This window comes from Ranitomeya variabilis, chromosome 4 (genome assembly GCF_051348905.1).
Source record: "Ranitomeya variabilis isolate aRanVar5 chromosome 4, aRanVar5.hap1, whole genome shotgun sequence".
In the NCBI taxonomy this organism is placed as follows: domain Eukaryota; kingdom Metazoa; phylum Chordata; class Amphibia; order Anura; family Dendrobatidae; genus Ranitomeya; species Ranitomeya variabilis.
The window spans coordinates 217,119,056-217,146,650 of NC_135235.1; the positions used below are offsets into that span (position 1 = coordinate 217,119,056).

Below are 27,595 nucleotides of genomic sequence, written 5' to 3' on the forward strand. Positions count from 1 at the left end.
CACTCCTATATACAGACATCCCCCTATATACAGACTCCTATATACAGGTCAGAGTTGTGGGTCACTTACTTTTCACACACGGGGCCAGGGGGGCACTTACTTTTCACACACGGGCCGGGGGGCACTTACTTTTCACACACGGGGCCGGGGGGCACTTACTTTTCACACACGGGGCCAAGGGGGCACTTACTTTTCACACACGGGGCCGGGGGCACACTTACTTTTGCACACTGGGCCGGGGGCGCACTTACTTTTGCACACGGGGCCGGGGGCGCACTTACTTTTGCACACGGGGCCGGGGGCGCACTTACTTTTGCACACGGGGCCGGGGGCGCACTTACTTTTGCACACGGGGCTGGGGGCGCACTTACTTTTGCACACGGGGCCGGGGGCGCACTTACTTTTGCACACGGGGCTGGGGGCGCACTTACTTTTGCACACGGGGCTGGGGGCGCACTTACTTTTGCACACGGGGCCGGGGGCGCACTTACTTTTGCACAGGGGGCCGGGGGCGCACTTACTTTTGCACACGGGGCCGGGGGCGCACTTACTTTTGCACACGGGGTCGGGGGCGCACTTGCTTTTGCACACGGGGCCGGGGGCGCACTTACTTTTGCACACGGGGCCGGGGGCGCACTTACTTTTGCACACGGGGCCGGGGGCGCACTTAATTTTGCACACGGGGCCGGGGGCGCACTTACTTTTGCACACGGGGCCGGGGGCGCACTTACTTTTGCACACGGGGCCGGGGGCGCACTTACTTTTGCACACGGGGCCGGGGGCGCACTTACTTTTGCACACGGGGCCGGGGGCGCACTTAATTTTGCACACGGGGCCGGGGGCGCACTTACTTTTGCACACGGGGCCGGGGGCGCACTTACTTTTGCACACGGGGCCGGGGGCGCACTTACTTTTGCACACGGGGCCGGGGGCGCACTTACTTTTGCACACGGGGCCGTGTGATAAATGATCATGTCCTAAAATGGATACCGTACATTTGCATAGCTGCCATCTTTGGAAGGTCAAGTTTGGGGTAATGGAAAGTTCGCCATTATTTCCTATGGGAAATTTTTTTTTTAAAATGCGATTTAAATAAAATCTACATATCGGATTGACTATAAAAGTCATAGCACACCTGTCCCCACCGAGGGCTTCGAAACGCCGCCTGAACGGGGTCTCTGCGCCGAGCGGTTCGGGCCGCATTAATTGCGGAAAACGCGGAGAAGAATAATAATAATAATAATAATAATAATAAGAAAATATAAGAAATCGGATTACAATATGTTGCTTGAACCTAGGAGGTTCAAGCACCATAAATATAAGAAATCGGATTACAATATGTTGCTTGAACCTAGGAGGTTCAAGCACCATAATAATAATAAAATATAAGAAATCGGATTACAATATGTTGCTTGAACCTAGGAGGTTCAAGCACCATAAATATAAGAAATCGGATTACAATATGTTGCTTGAACCTAGGAGGTTCAAGCACCATAATAATAACTAGATGGGCATTTCCTGAAGGAAATACATGGTGCTTGAACAGCGCTGCCAGCTTTACAGCAGCACTTTTCACACACGGGACTGGGGGGCGTGCTTACTTTTGCACCCGGGGCCGGGGGCGCACTTACTTTTGCACCCGGAGGCGCACTTACTTTTACACCCGGGGGCGCACTTACTTTTGCACCCGGGGTGCACTTACTTTTGCACCCGGGGTCGCACTTACTTTTGCACCCGGGGGCGCACTTACTTTTGCACCCGGGGGCGCACTTACTTTTGCACCCGGGGGCGCACTTACTTTTGCACCCGGGGGCGCACTTACTTTTGCACTCGGGGGCGCACTTACTTTTGGGGCCGCACTTACTTTTGGTGGATGGGGACCCTCGGCCTCCGATTTGGTAGGCGGGGCCCCTCGGCCTCCGATTTGGTGGGCGGGGACCCTCGGTCTCCGATTTGGTGGGCGGGGCCCCTCGGCCTCCGATTTGGTGGGCGGGGACCGTCGGCCTCCGATTTGGTGGGCGGGGACCCTCGGCCTCCGATTTGGTGGGCGGGGACCCTCGGCCTCCGATTTGGTGGGCGAGGCCCCTCGGCCTCCGATTTGGTGGGCGGGGACCCTCGGCCTCCGATTTGGTGGGCGGGGACCCTCGGCCTCCGATTTGGTGGGCGGGGACCCTCGGCCTCCGATTTGGTGGGCGGGGACCCTCGGCCTCCGATTTGGTAGGCGGGGCCCCTCGGCCTCCGATTTGGTGGGCGGGGTCCCTAGGCCTCCGATTTGGTGGGCGGGGCCCCTCGGCCTTTGATTTGGTGGGCGGGGACCCCCGGCCTCCGATTTGGTGGGCGGGGCCCCTCGGCCTCCGATTTGGTGGGCGGGGCCCCTCGGCCTCCGATTTGGTAGGCGGGGCCCCTCGGCCTCCGATTTGGTGGGTGCGGTCCCTCGGTCTCCGATTTGGTGGGCGGGGCCCCTCGGCCTCCGATTTGGTGGGCGGGGACCGTCGGCCTCCGATTTGGTGGGCGGGGACCCTCGGCCTCCGATTTGGTGGGCGGGGACCCTCGGCCTCCGATTTGGTGGGCGGGGACCCTCGGCCTCCGATTTGGTGGGCGGGGACCCTCGGCCTCCGATTTGGTAGGCGGGGCCCCTCGGCCTCCGATTTGGTGGGCGGGGTCCCTCGGCCTCCGATTTGGTGGGCGGGGCCCCTCGGCCTTTGATTTGGTGGGCGGGGACCCCCGGCCTCCGATTTGGTGGGCGGGGCCCCTCGGCCTCCGATTTGGTGGGCGGGGCCCCTCGGCCTCCGATTTGGTAGGCGGGGGGCCTCGGCCTCCGATTTGGTGGGTGGGGTCCCTCGGTCTCCGATTTGGTGGGCGGGGACCCTCGGCCTCCGATTTGGTGGGCGGGGACCCTCGGCCTCCGATTTGGTGGGCGGGGCCCCTCGGCCTCCGATTTGGTGGGCGGGGCCCCTCGGCCTCCGATTTGGTGGGCGGGGCCCCTCGGCCTCCGATTTGGTGGGCGGGGCCCCTCGGCCTCCGATTTGGTGGGCGGGGCCCCTCGGCCTCCGATTTGGTGGGCGGGGCCCCTCGGCCTCCGATTTGGTGGGCGGGGACCCTCGGCCTCCGATTTGATGGGCGGGGCCCCTCGGCCTCCGATTTGGTGGGCGGGGCCCCTCGGCTTCCAATTTGGTGGGCGGGGCCCCTCGGCCTCCGATTTGGTGGGCGGGGCCCCTCGGCCTCCGATTTGGTGGGCGGGGGCCCTCGGCCTCCGATCTGGTGGGCGGGGCCGCTCGGCCTCCGATTTGGTGGGCGGGGACCCTCGGCCTCCGATTTGATGGGCGGGGCCCCTCGGCCTCCGATTTGGTGGGCGGGGCCCCTCGGCTTCCAATTTGGTGGGCGGGGCCCCTCGGCCTCCGATTTGGTGGGCGGGGCCCCTCGGCCTCCGATTTGGTGGGCGGGGGCCCTCGGCCTCCGATCTGGTGGGCGGGGCCGCTCGGCCTCCAATTTGGTGGGTGGGGCCCCTCGGCCTCCGATTTGGTGGGCGGGGTCCCTCGGCCTCCAATTTGGTGGGTGGGGCCCCTCGGCCTCCGATTTGGTGGGCGGGGCCGAGGGGGCACTTACTTTTCACACACGGGGCCGGGGGGCACTTTTCACACACGGGGCCGGGGGGGCACTTACTTTTCACACACGGGGCCGGGGGGGCACTTACTTTTCACACACGGGGCCGGGGGGCACTTACTTTTCACACACGGGGCCGGGGGGGCACTTACTTTTCACACACGGGGCCGGGGGGGCACTTACTTTTCACACACGGGGCCGGGGGGCACTTACTTTTCACACATGGGGCCGGGGGGGCACTTACTTTTCACACACGGGACGAGAGGGTGTCATAGTCACTTTATTCTGATGTTTGACTTTGATAAATGATCATGTCCTAAAATGGACACCGTCCATTTGCATAGCTGCCATCTTTGGAAGGTCAAGTTGGGGGTAATGGAAAGTTCGCCATTATTTCCTATGGGAATTTTTTTTTAAAAAATGCGATTTAAATAAAATCTACATATCGGATCGACTATAAAAGTCATAGCACACCTGTCCCCACCGAGGCCTTCGAAACGCCGCCTGAACAGGGTCTCTGCGCCGAGCGGTTCGGGCCGCATTAATTGCGGAAAACACGGAGAAGAAGAAGAATAATAATAACTAGATGGGCATTTCCTGAAGGAAATACATGGTGCTTGAACAGCGCTGCCAGCTTTACAGCAGCACTTTTCACACACGGGACCAGGGGGGCCACTTACTTTTCCACACCCGGGACCAGGGGAGCACTTACTTTTCCACACCCGGGACCGGGGCGCACTTACTTTTCCACGCCCGGGACCGGGGCGCACTTACTTTTGCACACGGGGCCGGGGGCGCACTTACTTTTGCACACGGGGCCGGGGGCGCACTTACTTTTGCACACGGGGCCGGGGGCGCACTTACTTTTGCACACGGGGCCGGGGGCGCACTTACTTTTGCACGCCCGGGACCGGGGCGCACTTACTTTTGCACACGGGGCCGGGGGCGCGCTTACTTTTGCACACGGGGCCGGGGGCGCGCTTACTTTTGCACACGGGGCCAAGGGCGCCATTACTTTTGCACACGGGGCCGGGGGCGCGCTTACTTTTGCACACGGGGCCGGGGGCGTGCACTTTTGCACACGGGGCCAAGGGCGCGCTTACTTTTGCACACGGGGCCGGGGGCGCCATTACTTTTGCACACGGGGCCGGGGGGCGCCATTACTTTTGCACACGGGGCCGGGGGCGCCATTACTTTTGCACACGGGGCGCCATTACTTTTGCACACGGGGCCGGGGGCGCCATTACTTTTGCACACGGGGCCGGGGGCGCCATTACTTTTGCACACGGGGACGGGGGCGCCATTACTTTTGCACACGGGGCCGGGGGCGCCATTACTTTTGCACACGGGGCCGGGGGCGCCATTACTTTTTCACACGGGGCCGGGGGCGCCATTACTTTTGCACACGGGGCCGGGGGCGCCATTACTTTTGCACACGGGGCCGGGGGCCCGCTTACTTTTGCACACGGGGCCGGGGGCACGCTTACTTTTGCACACGGGACCGGGGGCGCGCTTACTTTTGCACACGGGGCCGGGGGCGTGCTTACTTTTGCACACGGGGCCGGGGGCGCGCTTACTTTTGCACACGGGGCCGGGGGCGCACTTACTTTTGCACGCCCGGGACCGGGGCGCACTTACTTTTGCACACGGGGCCGGGGGCGCGCTTACTTTTGCACACGGGGCCGGGGGCGCGCTTACTTTTGCACACGGGGCCAAGGGCGCCATTACTTTTGCACACGGGGCCGGGGGCGCGCTTACTTTTGCACACGGGGCCGGGGGCGTGCACTTTTGCACACGGGGCCAAGGGCGCGCTTACTTTTGCACACGGGGCCGGGGGCGCCATTACTTTTGCACACGGGGCCGGGGGGCGCCATTACTTTTGCACACGGGGCCGGGGGCGCCATTACTTTTGCACACGGGGCGCCATTACTTTTGCACACGGGGCCGGGGGCGCCATTACTTTTGCACACGGGGCCGGGGGCGCCATTACTTTTGCACACGGGGCCGGGGGCGCGCTTACTTTTGCACACGGGGCCGGGGGCGCGCTTACTTTTGCACACGGGGCCGGGGGCACGCTTACTTTTGCACACGGGGCCGGGGGCGCGCTTACTTTTGCACAAGGGGCCGGGGGCGCGCTTACTTTTGCACACGGGGCCGGGGGCGCGCTTACTTTTGCACACGGGGCCGGGGGCGCGCTTACTTTTGCACACGGGGCCGGGGGCGCGCTTACTTTTGCACACGGGGCCAAGGGCGCGCTTACTTTTGCACACGGGGCCGGGGGCGCGCTTACTTTTGCACACGGGGCCAAGGGCGCGCTTACTTTTGCACACGGGGCCGGGGGCGCGCTTACTTTTGCACACGGGGCCGGGGGCGCCATTACTTTTGCACACGGGGCCGGGGGCGCCATTACTTTTGCACACGGGGCCGGGGGCGCCATTACTTTTGCACACGGGGACGGGGGCGCCATTACTTTTGCACACGGGGACGGGGGCGCGCTTACTTTTGCACACGGGGACGGGGGCACGCTTACTTTTGCACACGGGGCCGGGGGCGCGCTTACTTTTGCACACGGGGCCGGGGGCGCGCTTACTTTTGCACACGGGGCCGGGGGGCGCCATTACTTTTGCACACGGGGCCGGGGGCGCCATTACTTTTGCACACGGGGCCGGGGGCGCCATTACTTTTGCACACGGGGCCGGGGGCGCCATTACTTTTGCACACGGGGATGGGGGCGCCATTACTTTTGCACACGGGGCCGGGGGCGCCATTACTTTTGCACACGGGGCCGGGTGCGCCATTACTTTTGCACAAGGGGCCGGGGGCGCCATTACTTTTGCACACGGGGACGGGGGCGCCATTACTTTTGCACACGGGGACGGGGGCGCCATTACTTTTGCACACGGGGACGGGGGCGCCATTACTTTTGCACACGGGGACGGGGGCGCCATTACTTTTGCACACGGGGACGGGGGCGCCATTACTTTTGCACACGGGGACGGGGGCGCCATTACTTTTGCACACGGGGACGGGGGCGCCATTACTTTTGCACACGGGGACGGGGGCGCGCTTACTTTTGCACACGGGGACGGGGGCGCGCTTACTTTTGCACACGGGGACGGGGGCGCGCTTACTTGTGCACACGGGGCCGGGGGCGCCATTACTTTTGCACACGGGGCCGCCATTACTTTTGCACACGGGGCCGGGGGCGCCATTACTTTTGCACACGGGGCCGGGGGCGCCATTACTTTTGCACACGGGGCCGGGGGCGCCATTACTGTTGCACACGGGGCCGGGGGCGCCATTACTTTTGCACACGGGGCCGGGGGCGCCATTACTTTTGCACACGGGGCCGGGGGCGCCATTACTTTTGCACACGGGGCCGGGGGCGCCATTACTTTTGCACACGGGGCCGGGGGCGCGCTTACTTTTGCACACGGGGCCGGGGGCGCGCTTACTTTTGCACACGGGGCCGGGGGCGCGCTTACTTTTGCGCACGGGGCCGGGGGCGCGCTTACTTTTGCACACGGGGCCGGGGGCGCGCTTACTTTTGCACACGGGGCCGGGGGCGCCATTACTTTTGCACACGGGGACGGGGGCGCCATTACTTTTGCACACGGGGACGGGGGCGCGCTTACTTTTGCACACGGGGACGGGGGCGTGCTTACTTTTGCACACGGGGACGGGGGCGTGCTTACTTTTGCACACGGGGCCGGGGGGCACTTACTTTTCACACACGGGGCCGGGGGGCACTTACTTTTCACACACGGGGCCGGGGGGCACTTACTTTTCACACACGGGGCCGGGGGGGGCACTTACTTTTCACACACGGGGCCGGGGGGCACTTACTTTTCACACACGGGGCCGGGGGGCACTTACTTTTGCACACGGGGCCGGGGGCGCCATTACTTTTGCACACGGGGCCGGGGGCGCCATTACTTTTGCACACGGGGCCGGGGGCGCCATTACTTTTGCACACGGGGCCGGGGGCGCCATTACTTTTGCACACGGGGCCGGGGGCGCCATTACGTTTGCACACGGGGCCGGGGGCGCCATTATTTTTGCACACGGGGCCGGGGGCGCCATTACTTTTGCACACGGGGCCGGGGGCGCCATTACTTTTGCACACGGGGCCGGGTGCGCCATTACTTTTGCACAAGGGGCCGGGGGCGCCATTACTTTTGCACACGGGGCCGGGGGCGCCATTACTTTTGCACACGGGGCCGGGGGCGCGCTTACTTTTGCACACGGGGCCGGGGGCGCGCTTACTTTTCCACACGGGGCCGGGGGCGCGCTTACTTTTGCACACGGGGCCAAGGGCGCGCTTACTTTTGCACACGGGGCCGGGGGCGCCATTACTTTTGCACACGGGGCCGGGGGCGCCATTACTTTTGCACACGGGGACGGGGGCGCCATTACTTTTGCACACGGGGACGCCATTACTTTTGCACACGGGGACGGGGGCGCCATTACTTTTGCACACGGGGACGGGGGCGCCATTACTTTTGCACACGGGGCCGGGGGCGCCATTACTTTTGCACACGGGGCCGGGGGCGCCATTACTTTTGCACACGGGGCCGGGGGCGCCATTACTTTTGCACACGGAGCCGGGGGCGCCATTACTTTTGCACACGGGGCCGGGGGCGCCATTACTTTTGCACACGAGACCGGGGGCGCCATTACTTTTGCACACGAGACCGGGGGCGCCATTACTTTTGCACACGGGGCCGGGGGCGCCATTACTTTTGCACACGGGGCCGGGGGCGCCAATACTTTTGCACACGGGGCCGGGGGCGCAATTACTTTTGCACACGGGGCCGGGGGCGCCATTACTTTTGCACACGGGGCTGGGGGCGCCATTACTTTTGCACACGAGACCGGGGGCGCCATTACTTTTGCACACGAGACCGGGGGCGCCATTACTTTTGCACACGGGGCCGGGGGCGCCATTACTTTTGCACACGGGGCCGGGGGCGCCATTACTTTTGCACACGGGGCCGGGGGCGCCATTACTTTTGCACACGGGGCCGGGGGCGCCATTACTTTTGCACACGGGGCCGGGGGCGCCATTACTTTTGCACACGGGGCCGGGGGCGCCATTACTTTTGCACACGGGGCCGGGGGCGCCATTACTTTTGCACACGGGGCCGGGGGCGCCATTACTTTTGCACACGGGGCCGGGGGCGCCATTACTTTTGCACACGGGGCCGGGGGCGCCATTACTTTTGCACACGGGGCCGGGGGCGCCATTACTTTTGCACACGGGGCCGGGGGCGCCATTACTTTTGCACACGGGGCCGGGGGCGCCATTACTTTTGCACACGGGGCCGGGGGCGCGCTTACTTTTGCACACGGGGACGGGGGCGCCATTACTTTTGCACACGGGGCCGCCATTACTTTTGCACACGGGGCCGGGGGCGCGCTTACTTTTGCACACGGGGCCGGGGGCGCGCTTACTTTTGCACACGGGGCCGGGGGCGCGCTTACTTTTGCACACGGGGCCGGGGGCGCGCTTACTTTTGCACACGGGGCCGGGGGCGCGCTTACTTTTGCACACGGGGACGGGGGCGTGCTTACTTTTGCACACGGGGACGGGGGCGCGCTTACTTTTGCACACGGGGACGGGGGCGCGCTTACTTTTGCACACGGGGCGCGCTTACTTTTGCACACGGGGCCGGGGGCGCCATTACTTTTGCACACGGGGCCGGGGGCGCCATTACTTTTGCACACGGGGCCGGGGGCGCCATTACTTTTGCACACGGGGCCGGGGGCGCCATTACTTTTGCACACGGGGCCGGGGGCGCCATTACTTTTGCACACGGGGCCGGGGGCGCCATTACTTTTGCACACGGGGCCGGGGGCGCCATTATTTTTGCACACGGGGCCGGGGGCGCTATTACTTTTGCACACGGGGCCGGGGGCGCCATTACTTTTGCACACGGGGCCGGGTGCGCCATTACTTTTGCACAAGGGGCCGGGGGCGCCATTACTTTTGCACACGGGGCCGGGGGCGCCATTACTTTTGCACACGGGGCCGGGGGCGCGCTTACTTTTGCACACGGGGCCGGGGGCGCGCTTACTTTTGCACACGAGACCGGGGGCGCCATTACTTTTGCACACGGGGCCGGGGGCGCCATTACTTTTGCACACGGAGCCGGGGGCGCCATTACTTTTGCACACGGAGCCGGGGGCGCCATTACTTTTGCACACGGGGCCGGGGGCGCCATTACTTTTGCACACGGGGCCGGGGGCGCCATTACTTTTGCACACGAGACCGGGGGCGCCATTACTTTTGCACACGAGACCGGGGGCGCCATTACTTTTGCACACGAGACCGGGGGCGCCATTACTTTTGCACACGGGGCCGGGGGCGCCATTACTTTTGCACACGGGGCCGGGGGCGCCATTACTTTTGCACACGGAGCCGGGGGCGCCATTACTTTTGCACACGGAGCCGGGGGCGCCATTACTTTTGCACACGGGGCCGGGGGCGCCATTACTTTTGCACACGGGGCCGGGGGCGCCATTACTTTTGCACACGAGACCGGGGGCGCCATTACTTTTGCACACGAGACCGGCGGCGCCATTACTTTTGCACACGAGACCGGGGGCGCCATTACTTTTGCACACGGGGCCGGGGGCGCCATTACTTTTGCACACGGGGCCGGGGGCGCCATTACTTTTGCACACGGGGCCGGGGGCGCCATTACTTTTGCACACGGGGCCGGGGGCGCAATTACTTTTGCACACGGGGCCGGGGGCGCCATTACTTTTGCACACGGGGCTGGGGGCGCCATTACTTTTGCACACGAGACCGGGGGCGCCATTACTTTTGCACACGAGACCGGGGGCGCCATTACTTTTGCACACGAGACCGGGGGCGCCATTACTTTTGCACACGAGACCGGGGGCGCCATTACTTTTGCACACGGGGCCGGGGGCGCCATTACTTTTGCACACGGGGCCGGGGGCGCCATTACTTTTGCACACGGGGCCGGGGGCGCCATTACTTTTGCACACGGGGCCGGGGGCGCCATTACTTTTGCACACGGGGCCGGGGGCACCATTACTTTTGCACACGGGGCCATTACTTTTGCACACGGGGCCGGGGGCGCCATTACTTTTGCACACGGGGCCGGGGGCGCCATTACTTTTGCACACGGGGCCGGGGGCGCCATTACTTTTGCACACGGGGCCGGGGGCGCCATTACTTTTGCACACGGGGCTGGGGGCGCCATTACTTTTGCACACGGGGCTGGGGGCGCCATTACTTTTGCACACGAGACCGGGGGCGCCATTACTTTTGCACACGAGACCGGGGGCGCCATTACTTTTGCACACGAGACCGGGGGCGCCATTACTTTTCCACACGGGGCCGGGGGCGCCATTACTTTTGCACACGGGGCCGGGGGCGCCATTACTTTTGCACACGAGACCGGGGGCGCCATTACTTTTGCACACGAGACCGGGGGCGCCATTACTTTTGCACACGGGGCCGGGGGCGCCATTACTTTTGCACACGGGGCCGGGGGCGCCATTACTTTTGCACACGGGGCCGGGGGCGCCATTACTTTTGCACACGGGGCCGGGGGCGCGCTTACTTTTGCACACGGGGCCGGGGGCGTGCTTACTTTTGCACACGGGGCCGGGGGGGCACTTACTTTTCACACACGGGGCCGGGGGGGCACTTAGTTTTCACACAGGGGATCGGGGGTTCACTTACTTTTAACACACGGGGCCGGGGGGCACTTACTTTTCACACACGGGGCCGGGGGGCACTTACTTTTCACACACGGGGCCGGGGGGCACTTACTTTTCACACACGGGGCCGGGGGGGGCACTTACTTTTCACACACGGGGCCGGGGGGCACTTACTTTTCACACACGGGGCCGGGGGGCACTTACTTTTCACACACGGGGCCGGGGGGGCACTTACTTTTCACACAGGGGACCGGGGGTGCACTTACTATTCACACACGGGTCTGGGGGTGCACTTACTTTTCACACACGGGACGAGAGGGTGTCATAGTCACTTTATTCTGATTTTTGACTTTGATAAATGATCATGTCCTAAAATGGACACCGTACATTTGCATAGCTGCCATCTTTGGAAGGTCAAGTTGGGGGTAATGGAAAGTTCGCCATTATTTCCTATGGGAAATTTTTTTTTTTAAATGCGATTTAAATAAAATCTACATATCGGATCGACTATAAAAGTCATAGCACACCTGTCCCCACCGAGGCCTTCGAAACGCCGCCTGAACGGGGTCTCTGCGCCGAGCGGTTCGGGCCGCATTAATTGCGGAAAACGCGGAGAAGAAGAAGAATAATAAAATATAAGAAATCGGATTACAATATGTTGCTTGAACCTAGGAGGTTCAAGCACCATAACTAGATGGGCATTTCCTGAAGGAAATACATGGTGCTTGAACAGCGCTGCCAGCTTTACAGCAGCACTTTTCACACACGGGACAGGGGGGCCACTTACTTTTCCACACCCGGGACCAGGGGAGCACTTACTTTTCCAAACCCGGGACCGGGGCGCACTTACTTTTGCACACCCGGGACCGGGGCGCACTTACTTTTGCACACGGGGCCGGGGGCGCACTTACTTTTGCACACGGGGCCGGGGGCGCACTTACTTTTACACACGGGGCCGGGGGCGCACTTACTTTTACACACGGGGCCGGGGGCGCACTTACTTTTGCACACGGGGCCGGGGGCGCACTTACTTTTGCACACGGGGCCGGGGGCGCACTTACTTTTGCACACGGGGCCGGGGGCGCACTTACTTTTGCACACGGGGCCGGGGGCGCACTTACTTTTGCACACGGGGCCGGGGGCGCACTTACTTTTGCACACGGGGCCGGGGGCGCACTTACTTTTGCACACGGGGCCGGGGGCGCACTTACTTTTGCACACGGGGCCGGGGGCGCACTTACTTTTGCACACGGGGCCGGGGGCGCACTTACTTTTGCACACGGGGCCGGGGGCGCACTTACTTTTGCACACGGGGCCGGGGGCGCACTTACTTTTGCACACGGGGCCGGGGGCGCACTTACTTTTGCACACGGGGTCGGGGGGGCACTTAGTTTTGCACACGGGGCCGGGGGCGCACTTACTTTTGCACACGGGGTCGGGGGCGCACTTACTTTTGCACACGGGGCCGGGGGCGCCCTTACTTATGCACACGGGGCCGGGGGCGCACTTACTTTTGCACACGGGGCCGGGGGCGCACTTACTTTTGCACACGGGGCCGGGGGCGCACTTACTTTTGCACACGGGGCCGGGGGCGCACTTACTTTTGCACACGGGGCAGGGGGCGCACTTACTTTTGCACACGGGGCCGGGGGCGCACTTACTTTTGCACACGGGGCCGGGGGCGCACTTACTTTTGGGGCCTGGGGCGCACTTACTTTTGCACACGGGGCCGGGGGCGCACTTACTTTTGCACACGGGGCCGGGGGCGCACTTACTTTTGCACACGGGGCCGGGGGCGCACTTACTTTTGCACACGGGGCCGGGGGCGCACTTACTTTTGCACACGGGGCCGGGGGCGCACTTACTTTTGCACACGGGGCCGGGGGCGCACTTACTTTTGCACACGGGCCCGGGGCGCACTTACTTTTGCACACGGGGCCGTGTGATAAATGATCATGTCCTAAAATGGATACCGTACATTTGCATAGCTGCCATCTTTGGAAGGTCAAGTTTGGGGTAATGGAAAGTTCGCCATTATTTCCTATGGGAATTTTTTTTTTTTAAATGCGATTTAAATAAAATCTACATATCGGATCGACTATAAAAGTCATAGCACACCTGTCCCCACCGAGGGCTTCGAAACGCCGCCTGAACGGGGTCTCTGCGCCGAGCGGTTCGGGCCGCATTAATTGCGGAAAACGCGGAGAAGAATAATAATAATAATAATAATAATAATAAGAAAATATAAGAAATCGGATTACAATATGTTGCTTGAACCTAGGAGGTTCAAGCACCATAATAAAATATAAGAAATCGGATTACAATATGTTGCTTGACCCTAGGAGGTTCAAGCACCATAATAACTAGATGGGCACTTCCTGAAGGAAATACATGGTGCTTGAACAGCGCTGCCAGCTTTACAGCAGCACTTTTCACACATGGGACCAGGGGGGCCACTTACTTTTCCACACTCGGGACCAGGGGAGCACTTACTTTTCCACACCCGGGACCGGGGCGCACTTACTTTTGCACACGGGGCCGGGGGCGCACTTACTTTTGCACACGGGGCTGGGGGCGCACTTACTTTTCCACACGGGGACGGGGGCGCACTTACTTTTGCACACGGGGACGGGGGCGCACTTACTTTTGCACACGGGGACGGGGGCGCACTTACTTTTGCACACGGGGACGGGGGCGCACTTACTTTTGCACACGGGGACGGGGGCCCACTTACTTTTGCACATGGGGACGGGGGCGCACTTACTTTTGCACACGGGGACGGGGGCGCACTTACTTTTGCACACGGGGACGGGGGCGCACTTACTTTTGCACACGGGGCCGGGGGCGCACTTACTTTTGCACACGGGGACGGGGGCGCACTTACTTTTGCACACGGGGACGGGGGCGCACTTACTTTTGCACACGGGGATGGGGGCGCACTTACTTTTGCACACGGGGACGGGGGCGCACTTACTTTTGCACACGGGGACGGGGGCGCACTTACTTTTGCACACGGGGACGGGGGCGCACTTACTTTTGCACACGGGGACTGGGGCGTACTTACTTTTGCACACGGGGCCGGGGGGCACTTACTTTTCGCACACGGGGCCGGGGGGGGCACTTACTTTTCACACACGGGGCCGGGGGGGGCACTTACTTTTCACACACGGGACGAGAGGGTGTCATAGTCACTTTATTCTGATGTTTGACTTTGATAAATGATCATGTCCTAAAATGGACGCCGTACATTTGCATAGCTGCCATCTTTGGAAGGTCAAGTTGGGGGTAATGGAAAGTTCGCCATTATTTCCTATGGGAAATTTTTTTTAAAAAAATGCGATTTAAATAAAATCTACATATCGGATCGACTATAAAAGTCATAGCACACCTGTCCCCACCGAGGCCTTCGAAACGCCGCCTGAACGGGGTCTCTGCGCCGAGCGGTTCGGGCCGCATTAATTGCGGAAAACGCGGAGAAGAATAATAATAAAATATAAGAAATCGGATTACAATATGTTGCTTGAACCTAGGAGGTTCAAGCACCATAATAATAATATTTTGATTCTCTACAAACAAAGAAAAAAAACCTACCTTTTCCATCACTTGTATTGCAGTTTTTTTTGTAGCATTTTTTTAATGGATATATTTTTATATAATGCATTCAATAAACTTTATATAAAAACGTATAATAAGAATAAAACCAAGACAAAAATAAATACAGTAAATACAACAGGTTAATCTAATACTAGATTAAAGGTAAAGAAATATATTCACATAATAAAACACTAATGTAAACAAATAAGTTGCTGAAATTAAGTAAAAATAAAGTAAAAAAAAATTACTCTAAATCACTTTGACTATGAAGACAGAAAGGACTCATTCAAGGAGTAGATCGATATCTCCTGCCCTGTCCTTCTGACCATTAGTGAGGTGGTTGTAGTTTAAGGAGGAGCCGGGGGTCTTGTACAAATAGGATTGAGTTTATAGCCCAGGACATTCCCTGACTCCATCTCCGGTCACCATGAGCTTCATCCTCAGCCTGATCCTGTTGTGCGCAGGAGCCACTACTTTTGCCCTTGGTAAGACCTTCTTCTTCCTTTGCTCGATCTTATACTTTTTTCCATTACTAACCAAGCTTGAGGTTGCATTTGTTATACCGTTGTGTTTTTGGATTGTATCTTTTCTCCTATCTACCCCTGTAATAGTTGGGATCATCTCATGATAATTTTAAAACCTCTCAAGTCCCTCCATACACATTAGACTAAGGTCAGGTAAACCTGTCGATATTAGTGGCTTGGCTGGACGTCTAATACCTTTGGGGTCCAACCAACGTTCCCCCGACAGGTCGGCAGAGATAATGGTCCAACATGTCCAATTTTGGACTGTCGATCCCTTAGTTCTTGGTGGGATAAGTTGCTGCCGTAGGAGACTCAGAACATAGAGAATGTAGGAACACTCCTGTGCATGAAAGAGAAGAGATGGCTGCCGGCCAAACGAATTGTTGAACCATTGTTTGTCCAACAACTCTCTCTCCCGAGTTCCCCATACCTTGGAACATTCAACTCGATTGAGCACATGTGTTCTCTACGAGGCTCTCCTGGCATCGACTTATCTCTTGGAGAGGATTGATCCATTGGAAATCCGATGTGTCAAATCCTTATCTCCCTCAATATAATCAAATGACCACCAGACACATCACACTGTTGGCCAATCTTAATGGATATAGGGGCCTTTAGAGTACCATAAGGACCTTTCTTGTCCTTTCCAGACACTAGCGTACTCCAAGGACTATAGTGTGACAGTCCCAACATACAACTCCACATATCTGTTATCTAGACTGGGTCATACTTGAGCCCACCAGAAGAAATTATTTATTAGGGCCCAACTTCTATCTATACGGAACAGAAGTGCATAATTTGTATAATATTTATGATTTTTTTCAAAATATTTTTGTTTTCTAGATTACCAATGTGTCCTGATACCAGGAAACCTAAAACAGATCGATGCCGGTGCCGGACAAGTGTGGGGAGTTAATGATGCCGGACAGATCTTCAACTATGTCAATGGCATTTGGCAGCAAGTTCCCGGGCAGCTCATTCATGTGTCTGTCTGACCAGCTGGAGTCTGGGGGGTCAACAACTATAGTAACGTCTTCAGATATCAGGACAACAGGTGGAAGCCTGTGACAGGTAAGAAAAAAAAACCAAAATGCCAAATTTTTTATAAGGTTTATTGTCAGATCTAAGAAATGAATGGTAGTTGGCAATAGATGGTTATGGTCAAAATGTAGGAAAAATTACTCAACAGGTTGCTGATCATATAGGGACACATAGCATAGAGATCCTCAATGATCAAAATGATTTTCTCCACCGAAAATTGTTCTTACTTTTGGTCCAGTGAACAAATCAGATGGAGGGCAATTGCATTTTTTCAAATATTTTGCCATTTTACTGAAATTAGAGGATCGAAAAATGGGCTTCAAAAAAGAAATTGATATTCAATTTGACAGTCACCTGTTCCTTTGACACAGTCCTTAAACTGGTCCTCCATCAAGCTCCAGCTGTTGTTTTTCACTTCACCTTGAGGTGACGCCTTAGCTCTGTGCAGGGCCTTCCAGTGCTGAGTAGTCCTCCTCTGATGTCTTGGTGTGTTCTTCACCTGACTAAACCACGTCCACGAGTAATGAATATTGTGATGTTGGAAGTCAACTCAACACCGGAAACACCGACACAGAGTGAAAGTCAAGTAGAGAACTTCAGGCACTGAAGGACGATTCCGGACAGAGCTGTGAAAAGGACAGGAGGGGTCATTGGTGGCGAGATCGGTTTATTATGCATTGGGGTAAGGAACATCATATATTGATGGGAATCAAATTTCCTGACCAAATTCAAGCAAACTGCTGAAATCAAATTGTTTGCTTTCCCATTTTTTTTTTGCATGAAGTGGCTTTTTCCCCAATCAGCTGCAACTTGATTTCAACTGGCGTCCAAGAACAAGTCAACAGAGACTTTTGTGGGGTTCCAAAAATGCTGAGGATGCTCGAAACTCTGTTTTTCTGTCTTGAGGGACTTTTTTGCATTATGCATTACCCAATATATTATAACTCTTCTAATACCCATATAGAAGCAAAAAGGGGAGAGAAGCCAGCACTGCTGAAGGTCAAAACGCAATATCTAAAGTGCACATGCACATAATAAATTCTGACTGTATTTCAAATATGAGATATTTAGCAAATAATTGATCAATTCTTTGAGCTACCTCGCCACTTCACGGCAATCTCATAATGGGGCAGTCCTAACTCTACGTTTTTTTATTTACATTGTGCCATTACGGCCTCTTAAATGTATAGAGAGTGAGAAAAAAAGAAAAAAAAAAGGACAGACCACATTACATAACATTACATGACAAACTGTACCTGGAGCATTGACAGGATCACTCCCTTAGTGCCAGGAAGGCGAGCGCGGATAGAGGCCGATCAGGTCCTGTGCAGACATATCAGATCTGGCCTCCACACTGCCAAACCAACACCAAAGTTAAAGGATGAAACTGGCTGAGGCACAGCTGCCTAATTAACTAGAGCCTGAGGCAGGGCAGGGCTGCTGTGTGTGTGTGCACAGCAGCCTATCAATCATAGTGAACCCAGACAGAATGGCGCATATGACCCAGCGTGCGCGGCAACAGTGGTGGTCAGCCACATACCAATATAGAAGCAAAAAGGGGAGAGAAGCCAGCACTGCTGAAGGTCAAAACGCAATATCTAAAGTGCACATGCACATAATAACCTTCAGCAGTGCTGGCTTCTCCCCCCTCTTTTTGCTTCTTCTAATACCCCTCCCCATTTATCTACAGGTTCCTTGAGGCAGGTGGATGCCGGTGGCAATCAGTACCTTGGTGGAGTGAATGCCCAGAACAATATCTTTTGCCTGATGCAGAATTGCACCGTCTCAAGGTCTTCGATCGTGACATTCTATCCTCTTGAAGGCTCTCTGAAATATTACAGCTGTGGACCATATGGCTGTTGGGGTGTTAACAGCAACGAAAATGTCTTTTACCGTGAATTTGTGACCCCCGATTCATGCCAGGGTGTTAAATGGCAGCCTCTGGATGGTAGTCTGAGCATGCTTGAGGTTGGACCTGATGGCTCCGTCTTTGGTGTCAACTCAGCTGGAGTTATATACAAGAGGTAAGGAAGAGATCACATGCTAGATAATGGGGTAACATCCTACCACTCCACGTCAGAGTCGTGGAAGCGGAGATCTGGGAAGCTGTTTGGTAGGAAAGTATCACACAAAGCTTTCTTGTACAATGTGTTGAGTCCACCACACTTTTGCAGAGATCTCCTTCTCCCACTCCATAATAAGGTCTATGACCCCCGTTGTCCCATCGTTTGCTCAGTGGTTAGCACTGTTGCTTTGTAGTGTTTGGGTCCTGAGTTCAGAACCCACCAAGGAGAAAATCTACAAGGCGTTTGTATGGTCTCCCAGAGTTTGGTGGGTTTCCTCTGAGTTTGTTGAGTTTACTCTGAGTTTGGTGACTTCCTCTGAGTTTGGTGGGTTTCCTCCGAGAGTTTGGCGAGTTTCCTCTGAGTTGTGTGGGTTTCCTCCGAGCTTGGTGGGTTTCCTCCGAGTTTGGGGAGTTTCCTCTGAGTTTGGTGGGTTTCCTCTGAGTTTGGTGGGTTTCCTCCGAAAGTTTGGCGAGTTTCCTCTGGGTTTTGTGAGTTTCCTCCGAGTTTGGTGGGTTTTGCCTGAGTTTGGTGGGTTTCTTCCGAGTTTGGGGGGTTACCTCCGAGTTTGGTGGGTTTCCTATGAGTTCTCTGATTCCTTCCAACACTCGAAAGACTGGTAGGGAATGTAGATAATGAGCCCTGATGTTTGATGATTGATGATGACTCCTGTACAGCGCTGCGGAATATCATCGCGCTATATAAGCAAGTGAAATAATAAATGGAACATTTTAGCAATAAGATTTGAACCCTTTGTTCCATATCACCACAAATCCTAACAATTTATTTGTTCTTTCTTCCAGGATCGGCGTCTTTGATAAGGCCCCCTATGGCACAGCGTGGTACCGCGTGGACGAGTGTGCCAAAGTCAAACATGTCACCTATGATGCCGGATTTCTTTGGGCCTTGTCTCAAAACGGAGATATTTATAAATGCACTGAAGAAAATTAGTCCAATTTATTTTTTTTACGGAACATGCAATGATTCCATGAGAGTCACAGAAGGAAGTGGTGAACAATAAAGTTTTTGCTTTTTTTAGTAACTTTTTACTCCTTTTGTTTGATCGTCAACTATAACATGATTTGCTGGAGATATTAAAACCTGCTGCTTTTTTCATCAAACAGCGACACTCTCACCCGTGGGCCGTGTCTGGTATTGCAGCACAGCTCCATTCACGTCAACCGGGATGAGCTAGACACAACATATCTGCTTCCAGAAAAAAAAGCACTTATATAAATAAATCCCTTTTAGGTAAGCAAACAGTCGACTGAATTATTTTTTTTTTTAACACTTTGCTCAGAGTAAATATCTGATCTCCACCTTTGGGAAACATTTTTAATTTTTTTTTTTTTTACTTAAATGTATGTTTTGGGGTTAAAAATAATTTTTCCAATTCGATTTTATAAAAATAAAAAAGTCACCTGTTTACTTTAAAAGACTCTTTGTTTGCTACGCATTTAACTTTGACGTGTTCTGCGGTCAGAAATCAGCTGATAACGTCCAAAAAAAGACTGTTATAAACTGCTATTATAGACCTGAGCTCACTGACTGTTTCTCAGTTATCTCGTTCTGCAGTCAGCAATAGACAGTGCAGTACAGAGATCATAGAAGGCAAACGCTGCAACACTGTTCATGAAAAAAATTATTTTGAGCCAAAAACACATGCATTTAAGGAAAAAAAAATCCTCAGAGGTGAACAACACCTTTAAGATTTACTCCATGTAAACACTTATGGAGATTTCCCATACATAAAGCCATATGTGTATTATTGATATTTACTAGCAGTAATATTACAGGACGCTTTATATTGAGCCTTTAGTGTCCGCTTTTGCCTCCATGTGCAGAGTGCCCAGCGCTGCATTTTAGGCCCGGAGTAGTCGACTTTCCCTATGTAGGGAGTCAGTTCCATACTGCCTCAGGTGTAAGAGTCATATTCTAGCGGTATGTGTGCCTCCAATTAGTGCGGTAACCACTAGAGGCGCTAGTGTACAGCATATTTGACTCTGGGGCCTTGTGTTAGTCGACAATTATTGCTTTGGGTTGTTTTTTGACTGTAGAGTTTTTGTGGGGTTTTTTCATTCTCTTTGTATTGTTCATTTTTCTTACCGACTGGATCCACCTGTAAAGTACACACGATCTGCACTAGAAGGTGAAGGGGTTTGGTTGTCCATGCAAACGAATCGTATTGACATAAGTAGAGTTGCTGGGATAAAGAAAAGAATATCTAAGCTGGGGATTTGCAAAGCCCTAATCTGATCATTCCTGAGATAAAAAACAAAACAAACAGGTATGAAAGCTCTATACATATACAGTATTTGTCAGGCTACAAAAACTGCTGAAATCTGTCTTTTTCAAGACAAGAAATTCTTCCAGCTCAGTGAGAGATCAGATTACAGCTACCCAGGGGTGTAACGTCCGTGGTGACAGAGGTAGAGGCCCACTGAGACGCCATTGCAAAATTCAACTGGATGTGCGTCCTCAGACTTAAATATAAAATGGCGTTTCTGCTTTCTAGTAAGTGTTTTATCTCACTCCAAAGCTAGATTAACAGCTACAATGCTCAGTACTGCTGTATAATGTCCTCAATGCTGCTTTTGCACATGAGGTACATAGAGACAGGAGAGCAGGAATCCGTCATGTATGGGAGACATCATAGCAGGGTCACGTGACCACAGGTGTAGCATCACAGACTTCTCCATATTGCCTTGCATGTATGGCATCTCATTGTATAGCACAGCCAATCAGGAGGGACTATCATAGCCTGTATGAAAGCAGAGGCAGGGAATGCAGCAGCCATTTGATGGCGAATCTGGACAGTGAGAGGACGTCACAGCTCACAGCTTAGCCATGGAGATAATGAAAGAAAGCAATGAAACGCTAAAGAAACCGTAGTGTGTGACAGCAAAACAGTGAAAATCAGCTTTTACCTATAACCAGATATGTTGAAATCAATTAGATATTACTAAGGGCTGTCCCACACATCCAGATAATTCCGGTACCGGAAAAAATCGGTACCGGAGTTATCCGTGTCCGTGTGCCCGTGAGCTCACGTAGGCCATACGTGCGGCACACGTGTGCCGCCCGTGTGGTGAGTGGGTACCACACGGAGCGTGCAGGAGACAGCACTAAAGTTTAGCGCTGTCCCCTGCATCGTGCTGAAGCCGCAATTCATATCTTCTGTGCAGCAGCGTTTGCTGCATAGAAGATATGAATAATAGTGTTTAAATGAAAGATCTATGTGTCCAACGCCCCCCCACCCCCTGTGCGCCCCCCCGCTGTTCAGAAAATACTCACCCGCATCCCTCGTTGGCTGTCGCTCCTTCCTGGTCTAGCCGCGGCTTCCACTGTATGCGGTCACGTGGGGCCGCTCATTTACAGTCATGAATAGGCGGCTCCACCTCCCATAGGGGCGGAGCCGACTATTCATGATTGTAAATGAGCGGCCCCACGTGACCGCATACAGTAGAAGCCGCGGCCAGACCAGGAAGCAGCGACAGCCAACGTGGGAGCGGGTGAGTATTTTCTGAACAGCAGGGGGGCGCACAGGGGGTGGGAGGGCGGCGGACAGATAGATCTTTCATTTAAACACTATTATTCATATCTTCTATGCTTCTTCTGCTGCACAGAAGATATGAATCGCGGCTTCAGCACCATGTGGGGGGACAGCGCTTACTGTAGCGCTGTCTCCTGCACGCCACAGGGACCGCACACGGAGAACGTCCGTGTGAGGTCTGTGTTTTACACGGACCCATTGACTTTAATGGGTCCGTGTAATACGTGCGCTCCCACGAACACTGACATGTCTCCGTGTTTGGCACACGGAGACACGGTCCGCAAAAAATCAATGACATCTGCACAGATGCATTGATTTTAATGGGTCTACGTGTGTCAGTGGCTCCGGTACGTGAGGAAACTGTCACCTCACGTACCGGAGCCACTGACGTGTGAAACCGGCCTAAGGCTGTGCTTGCATTAAAGAATTTGGGTGGGATACAGTCCTAGGAGTCCACAGAGTGTTACACACATCTTTTAAGGGCAATGGAGATTTTGCAGCACTTTTGATTTTTGGAAAAAAATTGAATTTTAATTTAAAAAAGATTCACACGTCTCTAATTACAATGCACTAACTTTTCTTTGCATCGATTTCTGAGTCCTGCTTTTTTTCTTTAGGACTTGTTCACCCATTGTGTTTTTTATGCCTTTTTCCATGCGCACAATGAGCAAAATGAATGAGATTGTTGAGCATTTTTTTTAAGTTAATTCTTTCAGTGCTTTTATTGCAGTTTTTCCCCAATTGAGATAAAAATGAATTAGCAACATATAAAAAAATGCAATAAAAAAGGCAAGGTTTTTTTGGCAATAGTCTGTTATCAACGCAAAAAAACAAAAATCCTTACTCTCAAAAATTACAGAAAAAAAAGAAAGAAAAATAATTTGCAATGGTAGTTTCAAAAATGGACCACAAGGTGGCAAAAGTAAAGGAAGACTACAGTATTAATACTGCAACTCGAGAGTCAATAACAGAGAAAATAGCAAAGATTATACGGAATGAATAGATCTGTGTCCCAGGTAAGATGATCAAGCGTAAAAAAAGTAAATAAAATAAAATGAAACGTGAGAAGTTGACTGCCGCGACCAAAGCGGAAGCCCAAACTTTACAGCTGGGAGGCCATAAAGAGCAAACACCATAAGCACTGAGACTACTCGTCTTATGGCAGAAGTATTATGGGTGGATCAAGAAACACCTTGTAAGTGACTGCAATAATAGTAAAAATATGGCAGGAAAAACTTAACATTTACACCCGAACTAGAAATATGTTCAGCCTTTCATGATGGGGCAATTTTCCGTTTTTTTTTTCTTTTTTAAGTCCCTTCTTGCACGAAGAATTTTTTTTTTCCGATTTGGCGTGTGAGGACTTGTGTGTTGTAGCTTTGAACAATGTAATTCATTTTATATGGAAAAACTAAGAAAAAAATCCAAGTGCGGTAAATTAGCAAAAAAACTCTCAATTCTACCAATTTTTGGGAAGATTTGTTATAACTTTGCAGTAAAAACTAAACTGGCAATATGATAGTTCAGGTCAATACGATTCCAGGGATACGAAAACTTGTCCGTTGGGTTGGCGGATTGCGCTAAATAAATAAATAATAAAGTGCAATCGCAACCCGGGGTCCACCGTGCAGAGATGGAAAACTGCTGCTAGTAAACAATGAAGGAACACACGGCGAGCGATTACCCATACACACTGGGTTAACACCGCTCACTGTGAGGCTGGGGTCACACATGGCGTAAGAAAATACGCCACGTATTATACGTCCGTACTACGGCCGTAATACGGAGAAATGTCCCCAAAATATTGATCCGTAGTCAGGGTGTTTCAGCGTATTTTGCGCATGGCATCCTCCGTATGTAATCCGTATGGCATCCGTACTGCGAGATTTTCGCGCAGGCTTGCAAAACCGACATCTAATGGATTTATGTGCTCAAATGTTAGGGAAAACATATATACAGTATATATATATATATATGTCATTGAGACACATATATATATATTCTGTATTTAGATTTCATTCAGCGCGATATCTGTGAACAGCCGCTAATTCAATTGCCGGCTTTTCATTTCTCCTGCACAAACCCGACAGGATATGAGACATGGTTTACATACAGTAAACCATCTCATATCCCCTTTTTTTTTGCATATTCCACATTACTAATGTTAGTAGTGTGTATGTGCAAAATTTCAGCGCTGTAGCTGCTGAAATAAAGGGTTAAATGGCGGAAAAAATTGGCGTGGGCTCCCGCGCAATTTTCTCCGCCAGAGCGGTAAAGCCAGTGACTGAGGGCAGATATTAATAGCCAGGAGAGGGTCCATGGTTATTGGCCCCCCCGTGGCTAAAAACATCTGCCCCCAGCCACCCCAGAAAAGGCACATCTGGAAGATGCGCCTATTCTGGCACTTGGCCACTCTCTTCCCACTCCCTGTAGCGGTGGGATATGGGGTAATGAAGGGTTAATGCCACCTTGCTATTGTAAGGTGACATTAAGCCAGATTAATAATGGAGAGGCGTCAATTATGTCACCTATCCATTATTAATCCAATTGTATGAAAGGGTTAAAAAACACACACACACATGGTTAAAAAGTAGTTTAATGAAATAAACACAGCGGTTGTTGTAATAATTTATTGTTCTCCCATTCCATTTCCAGGACCTCGCTTGGCAACATAATAAACGCACAAGATACATACCTTCTGCTGTCAGATCTCGTCCCACGAAGTAATCCATCTGAAGGGGTTAACTAATATTACAGGCAGGAGCCCTGCAAATGCAGCTGTGCTCCGTGCTTGTAATCCCCGGGGAATGAATGAAATGTAGGTCATTGACCTACATTTCCTTCAGTCGCGGTGATGCGCCCCCTGGTGGATGTCCTCATATGACCTGGAGCGTGGGAAAAAGTTCCCAGGCTGCAGTTCATGAGAACATCCAGCAGGGGCGCATCACCGCGACTGAAGGAAATGTAGGTCAATGACCTACATTTCATTCATTCGCTGGGGATTACAGGCAGGGAGCACAGCTGCATTTGCAGGGCTCCTGCCTGTAATATTAGTTAACCCCTTCAGATGGATTACTTCGTGGGACGAGATCTGACAGCAGAAGGTATGTATCTTGTGCGTTTATTATGTTGCCAAGCGAGGTCCTGGAAATGGAATGGGAGAACAATAAATTATTACAACAACCGCTGTGTTTATTTCATTAAACTACTTTGTAATCATGTGTGTGTGTGTTTTTTAACCCTTTCCTACAATTGGATTAATAATGGATAGGTGTCATAATTGACGCCTCTCCATTATTAATCTGGCTTAATGTCACCTTCCAATAGCAAGGTGGCATTAACCCTTCATTACCCCATATCCCACCGCTACAGGGAGTGGGAAGAGAGTGGCCAAGTGCCAGAATTGGCGCATCTTCCAGATGTGCCTTTTCTGGGGTGGCTGGGGGCAGATGTTTTTAGCCACGGGGGGGCCAATAACCATGGACCCTCCCTGGCTATTAATATCTGCCCTCAGTCACTGGCTTTACCACTCTGGCGGAGAAAATTGCGCGGGAGCCCACGCCAATTTTTTCCGCCATTTAACCCTTTATTTCAGCAGCTACAGCGCTGAAATTTTGCACATACACACTACTAACATTAGTAGTGTGGAATATGCAACAAAAAAGGGGATATGAGATGGTTTACTGTATGAAAACCATGTCTCATATCCTGTCGGGTTTGTGCAGGAGAAATGAAAAGCCGGCAATTGAATTACCGACTTTTCACTAACAGCGCTGCGTATTTCTCGCAAGTCACACTGCAGGTCCGTGTGGAATCCGTATTTTTCGCGCCCCCATAGACTTTCATTGGCGTATTATTTGCGCAGTACGCTGACAAACGCAGCATGCTGCGATTTTGTACGGCCGTAGAAAGCCGTATAATACTGAACCGTAATATACGGCTAATAGGAGCAGCCCCATTGAGAATAATTGTGCCGTATGTAATGCGAGTTTTACGGACGTAGTTTCTGCGCTCTTACGTCCGTAAAACTCGCATGTGTGACCCCAGCCTGAACAGGACGCTGAGTTCTAAACTCTGTTACTCCATAGAAAGGAACAGTGCAAACGAGTACTGAGTGCTTCGTCCTGTTAAACGGCACAGGACAAGTACGTGAACTGAACTTGCATACAGAAATGAAACAGATGCTCTGCAAATGAGCTGTGTCACTCGCACACAGAAATGAAACAGATGCTCTGCAACTGAGCGGTGTCACTCGCACACAGAAACGAAACAGATGCTCTGCAACTGAGCTGTGTCACTTGCACACAGAAACAAAAGAGATGTTTTGCAACTGAGCTGTGTCACTCGCACACAGAAACAAAAGAGATGCTCTGCAACTGAGCCATGTCACTTGCACACAGAAACGGGACAGATGCTCTGCAACTGAGCCATGTCACTCGCACACAGAAACTAAACAGATGCTCTGAACCTGAGCTGAGTCAATTGCACACAGAAATGAAAGAGAAGCTCTGCAACTGAGCTGTGTTGCTTGCACACAGAAACAAAAGAGATGCTCTGCAACTGAGCCATGTCACTCGCACACAGAAACGGGACAGATGCTCTGAAACTGAGCCATGTCACTCGCACACAGAAACTAAACAGATGCTCTGAACCTGAGCTGAGTCAATTGCATACAGAAATGAAAGAGAAGCTGTGCAACTGATCTATGTCACTCGCAAACAAATGAAACAGATGCTCTGCAACAGAGCTGTCACTTCAAACACAGAAACAAAACAGATGCTCTGCAACTGAGCTGTGTCACTGGCATACAGAAACGGAACAGATGTTCTGCATAAAACCCTGACTAGGGTTGTGCTTTCTCTGGAACTCTACTGAGCTAACCGCACACAAGTAGGTAACAGATGCTAAGCAAATGGCTAATTGCCCCCACAGACGCTAGCTGCCTGTCTACGTGTACAGTCCCGAAGCTTAGACAGGCACACACCACATGCAGACAGAGTGATAGCGACTCTCCACACATAAATGATACTAGCGCACCCACAGGGGCTATTGAGGATCTTTTATACAAAAGGCTCCACCCCAAACACTTACGCCCAGTCGGCCAAGACATCGCCCACGGGCCAATCCGAAGCTGCCAATAGGAAGACGCCACATCACAGACATGCTCAGTAAGGTGGTTTATGGACTTAAACTCTAGAGTGGCAGAGTGTCTCTGAATAATATTGGTTGCTAAGGGCTTGGCTGGAGAGCCTGCAGTAACCAAGCATACACCACAAGCCTGAGCAAGACCCTGGGACCAACGTCTATTCTCAGCAGTGGCCGAACCTGAATGGTAGCATGCCAAGGCAGATGAGGCTTGGGATCTATCCCGTGCAGCGGGAGAATCCCGATGCCTAGCACTTGCAGACTTTTTTTTTTCAATTCTGAACTTTGTAAATATAAAGATTTGCTTTGTGTCACCATATTTCGATACCCCCTACCTTTTTTTTCCACTGACGTGAAATCAATGACGTGACATC

The 27,595-nt window shown here is 53.4% G+C and overlaps 1 protein-coding gene across 1 annotated transcript in view; it reads right to left on the reverse strand.

Moving 5' to 3' along the window:
* Positions 1-27,595, reverse strand: part of LOC143770375 (fish-egg lectin-like) — a 135,304-nt gene that overhangs the window by 91,202 nt on the left and 16,507 nt on the right. Inside the window, exon 2 of the mRNA XM_077259976.1 lies at positions 16,815-17,086. Within this exon, the coding sequence (XP_077116091.1) occupies positions 16,815-16,851 (37 nt within the window). The 5' untranslated portion in view covers positions 16,852-17,086. The remainder of the gene's footprint in view (positions 1-16,814; positions 17,087-27,595) is intronic.